Raw genomic sequence first — 12,124 nt, forward strand, 5'->3', positions numbered from 1 at the left:
TAGCTTAGTTTAGTTTAGCTTAGCTTAGGTTATCTTAGTTTAGCTTAGTTTAGTTTACTTTATCTTAGCTTACTTTACTTTAGTTTAGCTTAGCTTAGTTTAGTTTAGCTTAGCTAAGTTTAGCTTAGCTTAATTTAGTTTACTTTAGCTTAGTTTAGCTAATGTTTACTTTAGCTAAGTTTAGCTTAGCTTAGTTTAGTTTACTTTAGCTTAGCTTAGTTTAGCTTAGCTTAGTTTACTTTAGCTTAGCTTAGTTTACTTTAGCTTAGCTTAGTTTAGCTCAGCCATCAGCTGCTGTATTTTATAACTTTGATGTTTTGTCCAGTTATCTTTCAGCTGATATACATATACATCCGGTCTACCATAAGCCACTTTTCCTGCTTCAGAGTCTGTTGAAATGAGGTTGATGAGGTAATCAAAGAACGTGTCACCAACATTATCTTTGGTGCTAAGCCAGGGTTAACATAGGACTAGATGAGACGTTTTCTTCCTTCTGGAACCAGCCTTCAGTGGTCATTTGAGGAACTGCAACATTTAGGATTTGTTGGTTGCCTTAAAATTAGGGAACAAAATGGGGCAACCTTGTTGTGAAAGAGGTTTCTGCCAACGTGGTAAACGTGAAGATTTATTGACCCACCTGCCGTCAGAGGCGGGGCTCGGCGTGGACTCATCGCTGCTGCTGTCGTCTCCATTCTCAGCACCTGGGGAAGCCAAACAGCGTTGTCAGAAGGCGTGGGGGTTCCATGTGGACAGCAGGGAGGATTCATTCAGGAGGCTGGCCTGGGGGGGCAGCCTCAGTGTTTACAGTCAGGGGGGGTACGAACAGACAGACTCCACAAACACAGCAGAGCAGACACAGACTGTGATGCTTCAGCTCCGTCAGCTTCAGTGACAGACTAGCAGGGGGGGGTGACGTGCACATTATTACTGCATCTGTGTTAGTCCTTTGGATGCACGCTGCAGGATTTCTCACTTTTAAACCACTAAACTACAAAATAGAGCCAAAAATGTCCTTTTTTAGAGTTTGGTTGGCATCAATACAAAAAGATGATCATTCTTCAAGGTCTTAGTTGGATGGGAATCGAGCAGCGTGCACGTCTCTCAGATGCGCTCGCACAGCCTCGTACTCACCTGCTGACAGCAGCCCTAACTCTGGATTCACCCAAAAAACAGACAGAAACCAAATCAAAGTCAAACTCAGGAGATGAAGACACAGAAATGGCTCCACAGAGTTTTGCACGCCTCATGTTTGTTTCTCGAGGATTTTAGATGTAGACTTCCAGAATAAAAGCTTGTGAAGTGTGTAAAATGAAGTGCAGCAGCTTGGCTGAAGAGGAGGCGATGGAGACGGTGATGACGGCGCTCCACGCCGCTGAGGACGGCCTCCGTACCTTGCAGGGCGCTGCCCAGCAGGGCGTCCAGCTCGGGGTTGATCTCTGCTTTCTCCTTCAGCATGTGGAACAGCAGCTGGTTCTGCGTGCTGCTGGTGATCTCCGTCTGCTTCAGCCGGCCCTCCATCACCTTCAGCTGGGACTCCTTCTGGGCCGCCTGTAGACCCTGATGGGGGGGCGGCGGGTTAGCACCCGGAGGCAGACCTGAACCATCTGGACTTGGTGGAAAGTAAAGCCTAAAACGTTTCTGTCCTATTGTCTCTACGTTAACCATTTCACTGTTAATCTGGTCAGAATGTCTATTTTAACATTTTCACTGACAGACATTTTTACTGTTAGTGCTCAGATATAAAAAAAAATCCCATCTTTGAAAAGTTCTATTAGAGATCTAATGTATTCTATTTTGCAGATGGAATCAACAAATCAGCCTAAAAACAACTTCAAGTTCAACTAAACCCAAATCAGCACTTCTTCCGCTTTCGGCTTCTCCCATCAGGGGTCGCCACAGCGGAACAACCCTCCCTCGAGGACGAGTCGCATGGTTAACTTGGCAATGTTTTACGCCGCATGCCCTTCCTGACGCAACCCTCTCAATCCAACCGGGCTTTGGACCGGCACCGCAGCAGAGAAGGGAATAGGGAGCAGCCCAGACTCGAACCCTGGTTTCACGGACGGAAGGCGCCGCAAACCAGCACGAGCTAAACCGGCCCCCCAAACCCAAATCAGCACTAAACTAAAGAAAAAGACATTCACTAAATTCAGATTCACTAAAACTTTGAGGAAACCATCTCTTCAGGATATTTAGAGTCATCATCCATCTTCATAGCCCGCTGAATCTCTTTTGGGGTAGTTGGGGCTTATCCCAGGGGGGGCTCAGCCTCAAGAGGCTTCCGGTCTGCTGCAGGACCTCTGTCACACTAGTGTATAAAGCTGTGGAGGAGGCCAAAGTGCTGGTAGAAAACCCAGACATGCACACGAGGAAGAAAGAACTCAGCTGGGACTCAAACCAGGGCCCTTCTGCTGTGAGGCAAGGATGCTGGCCACTACACCACCGTGCAACCTTCAAAGTTGAACCTGTTTACTTTTCAACAATCAGCAGAAGTTTGAATCTGATTGGAGTCCTTAGAAATGCTGTTTTCAAACTCAGATGATGACTTTTGAAAATGTTCAGCACTTTTTTAGCCGCTCTGTTTGAGAAACGCGTCAAGTCAGATCGACCGTAAAAACATTAGCAGTTTTTATGACCCGTGTCGTAGAAAACGACACTTTCTGCAGTATTTCATAAGAAATGGTTGTGGGCGGGGCCGTTGGTGGGGAGTAAGCCTCTGCTCATTTCCCATCATCTCTCTGTTGACACTCTGCCCGCTGGCTTACAGCCCCCACAGCCTGGTCTACAGAGACGTCCAGTGGCCGTGGAGCGATGCAGCTGTACGCTGTTGAGCCAACGCCAGCTCAGATGAAGTTAAAGCAGTGCTGTGTTTAAGAATGCTGTTCTATCCGTCTTCTGGATGAATATGAATACAAACATGACGTAACATCGAGCTGTGATCTGTTACTGTAGATCCACTAAACCGGATGAAGAGCAGATCTGGCACCTTGTTGATGGACATGGTCATGAAATGATCCAGAAGGAATCGAGCCTCGGAGAGGCTGCAGGAGCTGATGACAGCCGTGACGTCCACCGTGTCGCCTTCCTCCTGCAGTCAAAGCAAAATCCCACGGTTAATAAAGACGCCAGCTGGTAACTAGATAGTTTTCCAAACGTCTTGAGTTGAAGTTGGGTTTAAGGCATTAAAAGACTCTTCTGGTAGAAACCACAGCATCAGCAGAGAAACACAGAACCATTTCCCAACCTTTCAATGGGAAAACGGAAAATCTTTGAAAAGGATTTGCTCCCTTTTCTGCTTGCATGACGAACCTCAATGATTTCGATCAAACCAAAATGTAGCAGCAGCTGGTTATTTCAATAGTGGCTCACCTTTCTAAGGAAAACAAGAAGAATCCAGGAAATCACAGTGCCTGATTTTTAAAGAATCTTTTTGTATAAAGGTGCAGAAAATAAAACACAGAGGTTCATCTCAATGGTTTGTAACATTGAAATGATGAGGTCAATGGTTTCCTGTGGGTTTTCCACTCTGTTATTTTGGTCCATTCTTCCAAGCAGATCTTCTCCAGAGCTGTGATGTTCTGAGGCCGTCGCTTTAACGCTCTTTCTATTGGATTACTGTCCACAGACGGGTAGACCACTCCAGAACCCTAAATGCTTTCCATGTAGACACTCCTCCGTGTCTTTGGGATCATTGTCCTCCTGGAAGATCCCGCCATGCTTCCTTCCTAAGCTAATGCGGATCAGTCCTTCTGTAAATCACCACAGAAATAAAGAGACAGCCCCACACTGAGCCTCACAGTGGTGCTCTAGGGACAAAACGCAGCATCCAAACATGCTGAGTGGCCTTTCTACCAAACACTCTCATGATGCAAATGTTCCCTTTCTGTGGATGTGGAACAACAACATTGGTGAACTTCAGAAACTAACATGGGAATGGATTGACATTCATTCTAGTTGACTTGTTTGTTTGATGGTCCTGAAGACATCTGGACAACTTCACCTGCAACGTGTTTCTGTCATAAAGATTCTGGGATAAAGATGACCTGGATCCATTTGAGTTCAGTGGATCGGATCGTTTAAAAGGAACTAATATTGACTTGTATCAGCAACAACAAATGGAACTGATGTAGAAAAATGAATTGTTACAGCCCTACTAAGCAGCCAGATGACTGATCAATAACTGATAACTAGTTGTAAAACCCAGCCGACATGAAAGGATCATGAAAGATCATGAAAGGATCAGAGTGACGTCTGCCCACCTTGGCCTCCTCCATCTGCATGATGTTGGCCTGACAGTCTGCGATGCTGTCGTTGATGTAGTCGATGTTGGCGCTCAGAGACTCCAGCTCCTCGTTCATGGACGCCAAAGAACGCTCGGCATCGGCGCCGTCTGTGGCCATTTTCTGCCTCTTTCTAGACGCCCGCTCCCTTCGTCTGGCCAGCTCCTCTCGTTGCTCCAGAATCAGGGAAACGGCGTTTAGTGGAGACCGTGGACGGCTGTTAGTCCTTTTGAAGCCTGCCCTACCTTCAGCAGACGGTTCATGTCCGCCTCCATGTTGGAGATGGTCATCCTCTGCATGATGATGTCACTGACACGCCTCTCCAGAGACTGCCATTTAGTCCTGGCTGTCCTGGCGCTCCCGCCCCGCACCAGAGAACTCCTAAAACAGGGAGGTGGCCGTCAAACCTGCTGAGGGGCGTCTGCTGGAGAGCCTGGGATGCCGTACCTGGCGCCGTTAGAGGCGTTTGCCCTCGCTGAGGACGGCCTGGCAGGTATCCCCCTTTGGGACTGTTCCTGCAGGGGCTCCGGCAGACTGACCTTCCTGTTCACCTTCCCAGATGCGGGCCTCACCTGCCGCCGCAGAGCGCTCACCTGAACGCACCACGGAAACAGGAAGCCGCTTTAGAGTCGCTGCTGTCGTCGCAGCTGTGTTTTTACCAACTCGCGGCTTGGCGGACCTCTTCGTTCTTCCTGCGAAGGATCAGTTCCTGCTGCCGCTTCTGAGCCTCCAGCTGCCTCATTTGAACCTAGAAGAGAGGAAGACGTTAAGAAGGAAAAGAGGAAAGCAGCAGATGGTTTTTGGACTTTGTCTCGCCTCTGCTTTGCGTTGATCCTTCTTCAGGGTTGCGATCTCTCGGTTCCTCCTGCACTCGGCAGCCCTGCTCCTCTCCTGCTGTTCCTTCATTTGACGCATCAGGGACACCTAGTGGCAGAAAACGGCACAGCCGGGACCAGATTTTGAAACCATAGACTGTACATGATAACTGGACTGAGTGACTAGCGTTCCAAACAGGAAGTACCCGCTGCTTCCAGGAAGCTAAGATCTTCTACTGAGACATGAACTGCTGTTCCTCATTTATTATAAGGAATTACAGACAAATGAATGTGTTTTTTAAAAGCTTTAACTGAATTATTAATGGATAACTATTGTCATGTTGTACAGAAAGCATGAAGGTTTTATTTGAACTCAGCTGTAAAGCCCTCTTGCATTGCTCCCAGTGCAGGTCTTGGTGTCTGTGCACCGCAGTGTCACACGCCGTGATGCTGCTGTGACATCATCAGTCTGTAGTTGGTATTTCTTCACAGAACTACACGCCACAGCCGTTATGATGTAAGCGATCAGCCCGACGAGCTGCTGGCGGCGGATCGCCAGGCACCGTAAAGTGTAGTGAACTGTGTCACATGTTGTGGTATTTATAGTATTTGTGGTCAATATTTGTTGGTTGCTCAGAAAAGTGTTTCTGTTTGTGTTAAATGAGAGGCTCTGTGTGTTAAATCAGTGAACTTCATGAAGCCAGTATTTTGTTTTTGATCTGTGCCTCAATGAGTTTAAATGAAAATGTCTTAGATTGAGGCTTTTTACAGCAATTACTAGCTTAAACATAACTGCCATTCAAACAGATCCCTTAAAGTCAGGATTGTTTAATGTGACGACGGCTCTGGTCATTGTTTGTCACAGTTACCGTTCTTGCTCTGCGACCTTTTGAACATGTTCCTGCTAATCTTCTGTAGTTATTCACCTTATAGGCCGACCAATCCTGCGCCCCAATAAAAGTAGGCGGTGCTTACTGGCCATCATTCAACAGATTGTCCAGTGGTGGGGGCGTGGCCTTCCAACACAGAAATGCTGACTCAGACTGACATGGACCAGTCACTGCCATCCAGACCTGCAGGTCTCACCTTGGTCTTCTTCATCTCAGTGACGTCCATCTGCAGCTTCCTCAGCTGCTTCTCGTACTGCGTCTGGTTCTTCAGCAGCCGGGCGTGCTCCTTCTGCGCCGACTGCAGCTTCTGCAGCTCCTTGTTCATGGAGCTCAGCTTTCTCTCGTATTCCGCCTTGATCCTTTTGGCTTTCTCCTCTGAACCCGACTCCACCGACCCTGGAGACGGAGAAACCAGCTTTTCTAGAGTCTTTGACCGTGATGAAAGCGGCGAGCCGCTGGCGGCCGGTACCCATGTTGTGCAGCACTTTGTCGCGCTCCAGCTGTGTGTCTTTGATCTTGTTCTGCAGCATCATCAGCTTCTGCTCGTACTGCTGCTTGAGGGTCTGCAGGCGCCTCTGGCTGTTCTCCAGCTCGTCTATCAGCTTCTGCTTGATGGCGATCTCACAGGTGATGTTGGCCAGGTCCGCCTGGACGCTCTCTGCACATCCACACATGGCTCACGTCAGTAAGAAGCTCACAGCAGAACACAATGACCGACGCTGGATGAACCTTTCTCGTCCAGTTCTTCAGAATCCGAGTCATCAGAACTCTCTTCTCCCGCCACGTCGGAGTCTTCCTCTTCTCCATCCTCATCGCCGTCTTCGTGTTCGCTCCCCTCCTAATGAAACCAACATTTTGGAGAAGCAGAAACCTAAAAGTGTCCTTCAGGTGCTGCAGCGTGACACTCACCGCCTCCGCCTCCTCACTGATTCGTTCCTGATCGTTGTCCGGGACGCCCTCTTTGACGGCGCTGGCAGGAGGAAGGAGATCAACGTGTCACATTGGCGCTTTAGAGAGACGTCCCCGTGGTTAGACATGTCATCACATGACGTTAGAGGGAGAAGCAGGTTAATCATGGTTCAGCTGGCTGTAAAGACAGACGGACGCTGCAGAGACGCTGATCAAACTGATGACGGCACGGCTGCACGTGTTCACACCGCCACTGGCGATGCAGCTTCATGTATGTTCATGGTAACGCGTGCAAACACGCCTCAAGTGTGTTCAGCCTTCCAGACTCTCGCGTTAACGCGTAGCTACTCAAGCTTTTACGAACTTTTTGGGCGATTGAATGCAATCTTGACCAATCAAGGGCTTAGATGTGGGAGTGACGTCAGGATGGCGTCCCTCTTCATTCTCAGAAGTGGCATAAAAAGTCCGACAATGGCAGAGAAGGAGCCTGGCGTCTCTATGTGTGACGTTACTCCATCATGGTTTCCCGCCCACATTTACACGCTTCAGCGTCTCACACCAAGCCTCTTCCAGCATGTGAACAGCCAGAGGCTCAGGCGGTTGGGGCAGGTCAGCGGTTCGATTCCCACCCCCCCCAGCCAGCTGTTGTTTTTCCTTTAGCAAGACCCCCCCCCCCAGTGTGTGAATGTGCTGTGATGGTCAGAGGGGCCGTATACTGGCAGCCCCGCCTCTGTCGGTCTGCTGAGGTGCATCAGCAGATACCATCACTGAGTATGAATGAATGATGGACACACTGGAAGAACAAATCTAAGCCGTTATTATCATTATCAAAACCAAAGAAGAAGCCCCTTCCATGTGGTCAAACATGCGTCAAATGCGCGGTGTGCACGGAGCATTAAAGGGCCGTTACCATGAGCTTAGAATTAATGCTGCACCATATGAGGAAAACTCACCATTTCAGATATTAGTGATCAATATTGTGATGATGATTTAACTTAGGATACATAAACGACCTGCTAAAATGACCAAAAACCCAATTTCCATTTCACTGCAACAGTTTAGTTTAAATGACTGTAATTATCCTCTAAAGGAGACGAGCATCTATCATAACAGGAGTTTAACCGATAGGTTAAATCAATAAAGGGTTTTTATTAGCTTCCATAAGATTGTTTTAGAACATTAATGGAAACCATTTATCACAATTTTCACAGACTGTGATACGAGTAAAGCACAGCTGGATATCGCGATAACGATAAATTTGTGATTTATTGTGGTGGTCTACTTCTAATGTTCATTCCTCATGAAAAGAAACCCAAGTGGTATTTTCATCCATTCACACATTTCTGAGTTGTCCTCTAAAGAATCGGAGCGCCAGCCCCTCCCAACCCGCCCCTTCCAGGAGGGGCTGCACGGCCAGCCCCGCCTCTCTTTTAACAAACGTTCTTCGCTGAGCTGGCCGTGGTCGGCTAAACGCCTTCTTTTTTTAGGCGCAGTGTGCATCTTGCATAAGTTCGGATGTTGTTTGTTTTCATGGGCGACACACAAACACGCTGCCGAGGTCGACTCAGGGTCGACGCCATGAAATGGGCGGCACCTACACGGAGAGAAAGGCGGAGCCTCAGAGATTGGGAAATAACTAATATTGAATAAGAATGTATTGTGTTGTGTGCTAAAGGTGGTAGACCATCATAAACATGGACGCTGTTGTCAGGCTTAAGAATGTTTCAACCCTTTCAAGACCTTATTTTAAAGTTCAGCTTCAAAGGATCTGATCAGCGTCTTTCAGACAAGAATCAAGAGAAAAACTGCTAGAAAATGAGTCTGTTAGGGATTTTGTTTCCTTTCAGGCGATGTCATCAGCTTGTTGTTAGTTAGAATCAAACCAGAGGCTCTAGAATGAATGAGGTGACGGATTGGTGCGAGCCAAAGGCCCCCCCTGCTCTGGGGAGCCGGTCAGACCTGGTCGGCTGAGCCTCCCGGAGCTCATCCTCCTCCTGTTGCCTCAGTCTTCGGTGGGGGTTAGGGCACAGAGTTTGGGGACAACATGGGGCAGAGTGAGAGAGTGGCAATAAAAAGAGAATCAGTCATGAACTTTTATAAATCCTATTTAGGAAAGCAGCTGCTAATCCTGACGCGGCCTTGATGGAGACCATCACAGACTCACTGGCTCCACTCTAGAACATCTAGAGCTCTGCAATCTAGGTCAAAGGTCCCCCAGGAACCAGGCGGATGCGTGTTTCTACCTCCTCATCTGCCCCTACGTATGTGTTTCCATCCTTTCCAGCACCTGAACTCGCATGCAGCACCTTACACCACAGTCCCGCCTGCTCTTACAGAGATGACCGGTCTTCCACCAGCAGGTTGTCGTCCATGAGACTCGATCTTGAGGGTCGGGGTTGACGATTCATAGAACTAAATTCATGGTCATAGTTGAACCAACAGCAGCAGAGAATCGGATCCAAGCAGGAACGTTACCTCCGTTTCTTCTTCCTCTCCATCTTCTTCAGCTTCTCCAGGCTCTTCTTAGCCATCTCGATGATGTCGTTGGCCTCCTTCTCAGGGGCCAGGAGGGCGGCGGAGAAAGACCCGGCGCCGGCGAACAGCGAGGAGCGCGTGGAGGCCCGGGACAGGCTCTTCCTCAGGCTCTCGTTCACGGATTCACTCTCCAGGAGTTTGGCCCTGAAAGTCATTGACGTCTGCGTTTAGCACATCATCTTCTGTCATGGCTCCCACAGAACGGGTCGGTTCCCACCTGAGCTCCTCAATCTCTTTGATGTAGTTCTCAATCATGGTTCCGATTTCCTCGCTGCCTTCTCCTGAAACAGAAGCAGCATCTTTCTGTCATTGTGCAGCTTAAAGCGTGTTTCATTCACATCCAGAACTATTCTAACAAGTAAAGCTACAATGTCTTTAGTGTTTTTTTCAATTAGAAATAAGTTTCTACATCTGTGGAGTCGGTTCGTGGAAAAAATCCCCCGCAGACTCTTGTTTGGGATTCCTACTGTTCTCCATTGACAAAGCTGCTGGCCCATACCACTAAACTACCTCCACAGTGCAACAGCAGCACTTTCCTGCTACATTCTGACTGAAGGGACCAGGAATCATGCGGTTCCTGTACAGATTCAGGTTCTGGTGGATGAGATGGAACAGTGGCTCACTGCAAACAAACCGCCTGGTCCTGCTTCTCCAAACTCAAATGTGGGGAGTGGAGCCTTTCCTGTGTTTGGCCTCAATGACATTTTTAGGAGAGTTTTTCACCACAGTTACTGTGTCGACTCCCCTGCAGTGGTCCCCAACCTTTCTCAGGCCACCGATCGGTTAAATGCCAGGCAGGATTCTCACGGACCGGCCTTGGAGTGTCCCTTAAGTTTTGAGGTCAAAGTTCATCGTCATCCTCTTCAAACCCTTTATTTTTAGTTTATTGTTTGAAACTAGATTAGGCGTGGAAACTGCAGACTGTCACACAGGAAACCTGGGTCTTTGACCTTCACGCTGCTGCCTATCTGGGGTTGTGTCAGGAAGGTGATCCGGCGTAAAACTCTCTGCCAAACCACCTGTGCTGTGGTGGAAAGGGGACGACATGTTCTTTAGAAACCTGTAAAAGCTCCTTTTGATTCCCTCTTGAGCGTCACAGTGAAGCTAAAAACGACTTCAGCCACGTCTGACTTTAAGGTGTGTCGGATAAATGCAGTTACCAAAGCTGTTTTTAGATATATATGATCCTAAACACGACTTCACCACTTGAAGAATGAGTCTGGTGAGGAGAAGAACCGTCGTTGGTTCTGGTTCTGTTGATGCAGACGTCTTATTTTGGAGCTGAAGGCTCCTCAGTTTCCTCACTGGCTCAAAGGCCTTTGTTTGTGCTGACATGGGCTTTAGATCAGACGCCGCTTTGAGAAAGTTCTGGATGGATTCTCAACACGTGACCGAATGTGGAGAAAATCCAGACGTTTTACAACATTAAACTTTCTTCAGAATCTGATTATAAATAAAATGGAAAAATTGTAGGTTGTTTTTTTTACGGCCCGGTTCCAGCTGTCTCGTGGACCGGCACCAGCTGTCTCATGGACCGGTACCAGCTGTCTCATGGACCGGACTCCAACCGTCTCATGGACCGGCACCAGCCGTCTCATGGACCAGTACCAACCGTCTCATGGACCGGTACCAGCTGTCTCGTGGACCGGTACCAACTGTCTCATGGACTGGACTCCAACCGTCTCATGGATCGGCACCAGTTGTCTTATGGACCAGTACCAACCGTCTCATGGACCGGCACCAGCTGTCTCATGGACCAGTACCAACCGTCTCATGGACCGGTACCAGCTGTCTCGTGGACCGGTACCAACTGTCTCATGGACCGGACTCCAACCGTCTCATGGACCGGTACCAGCTGTCTCATGGACCGGACTCCAACCGTCTCATGGACCGGCACCAGCTGTCTCATGGACCGGACTCCAACCGTCTCATGGACCGGTACCAGCTGTCTCGTGGACCGGCACCAGCTGTCTCATGGACCGGTACCAGCTGTCTCATGGACCGGACTCCAACCGTCTCATGGACCGGCACCAGCCGTCTCATGGACCAGTACCAACCGTCTCATGGACCGGTACCAGCTGTCTCGTGGACCGGTACCAACTGTCTCATGGACTGGACTCCAACCGTCTCATGGATCGGCACCAGTTGTCTTATGGACCAGTACCAACCGTCTCATGGACCGGCACCAGCTGTCTCATGGACCAGTACCAACCGTCTCATGGACCGGTACCAGCTGTCTCGTGGACCGGTACCAACTGTCTCATGGACCGGACTCCAACCGTCTCATGGACCGGTACCAGCTGTCTCATGGACCGGACTCCAACCGTCTCATGGACCGGCACCAGCTGTCTCATGGACCGGACTCCAACCGTCTCATGGACCGGTACCAGCTGTCTCATGGACCGGACTCCAACCGTCTCATGGACCGGCACCAGTTGTCTTATGGACCAGTACCAACCGTCTCATGGACCGGCACCAGCTGTCTCATGGACCAGTACCAACCGTCTCATGGACCGGTACCAGCTGTCTCATGGAACGGACTCCAACCGTCTCATGGACCGGTACCAGCTGTCTCATGGACCGGTACCAACTGTCTCATGGACCGGACTCCAACCGTCTCATGGACCGGCACCAGCCGTCTCATGGACCAGTACCAACCGTCTCATGGACCGGTACCAGCTGTCTCGTGGACCGG

At 49.2% G+C, this 12,124-nt stretch overlaps 1 protein-coding gene across 4 annotated transcripts in view; it reads right to left on the bottom strand.

Moving 5' to 3' along the window:
* LOC101157410 (kinesin-like protein KIF21A) overlaps positions 1–12,124 on the bottom strand; it is a 62,769-nt gene that overhangs the window by 12,866 nt on the left and 37,779 nt on the right. Inside the window, exons 10-25 of one of the 4 annotated variants that reach the window (XM_020714266.3) lie at positions 9,647–9,710; positions 9,370–9,573; positions 8,854–8,901; positions 6,895–6,955; positions 6,715–6,823; positions 6,455–6,643; positions 6,182–6,381; positions 5,097–5,204; positions 4,960–5,028; positions 4,728–4,873; positions 4,526–4,661; positions 4,260–4,454; positions 2,987–3,088; positions 1,392–1,557; positions 1,132–1,152; positions 638–701 (exon numbers count right to left, since the gene is read on the bottom strand). In XM_020714266.3, the coding sequence (XP_020569925.1) occupies positions 638–701; positions 1,132–1,152; positions 1,392–1,557; positions 2,987–3,088; positions 4,260–4,454; positions 4,526–4,661; positions 4,728–4,873; positions 4,960–5,028; positions 5,097–5,204; positions 6,182–6,381; positions 6,455–6,643; positions 6,715–6,823; positions 6,895–6,955; positions 8,854–8,901; positions 9,370–9,573; positions 9,647–9,710 (1,882 nt within the window). The remainder of the gene's footprint in view (positions 1–637; positions 702–1,131; positions 1,153–1,391; positions 1,558–2,986; positions 3,089–4,259; positions 4,455–4,525; positions 4,662–4,727; positions 4,874–4,959; positions 5,029–5,096; positions 5,205–6,181; positions 6,382–6,454; positions 6,644–6,714; positions 6,824–6,894; positions 6,956–8,853; positions 8,902–9,369; positions 9,574–9,646; positions 9,711–12,124) is intronic. The other 3 variants (XM_078941876.1, XM_078941875.1, XM_078941877.1) reach the window with 3 other exon arrangements.

Source organism: Oryzias latipes, chromosome 23 (assembly GCF_053564925.1).
Source record: "Oryzias latipes strain Hd-rR chromosome 23, Olatipes_Hd-rR_3.1".
Classification (NCBI taxonomy): domain Eukaryota; kingdom Metazoa; phylum Chordata; class Actinopteri; order Beloniformes; family Adrianichthyidae; genus Oryzias; species Oryzias latipes.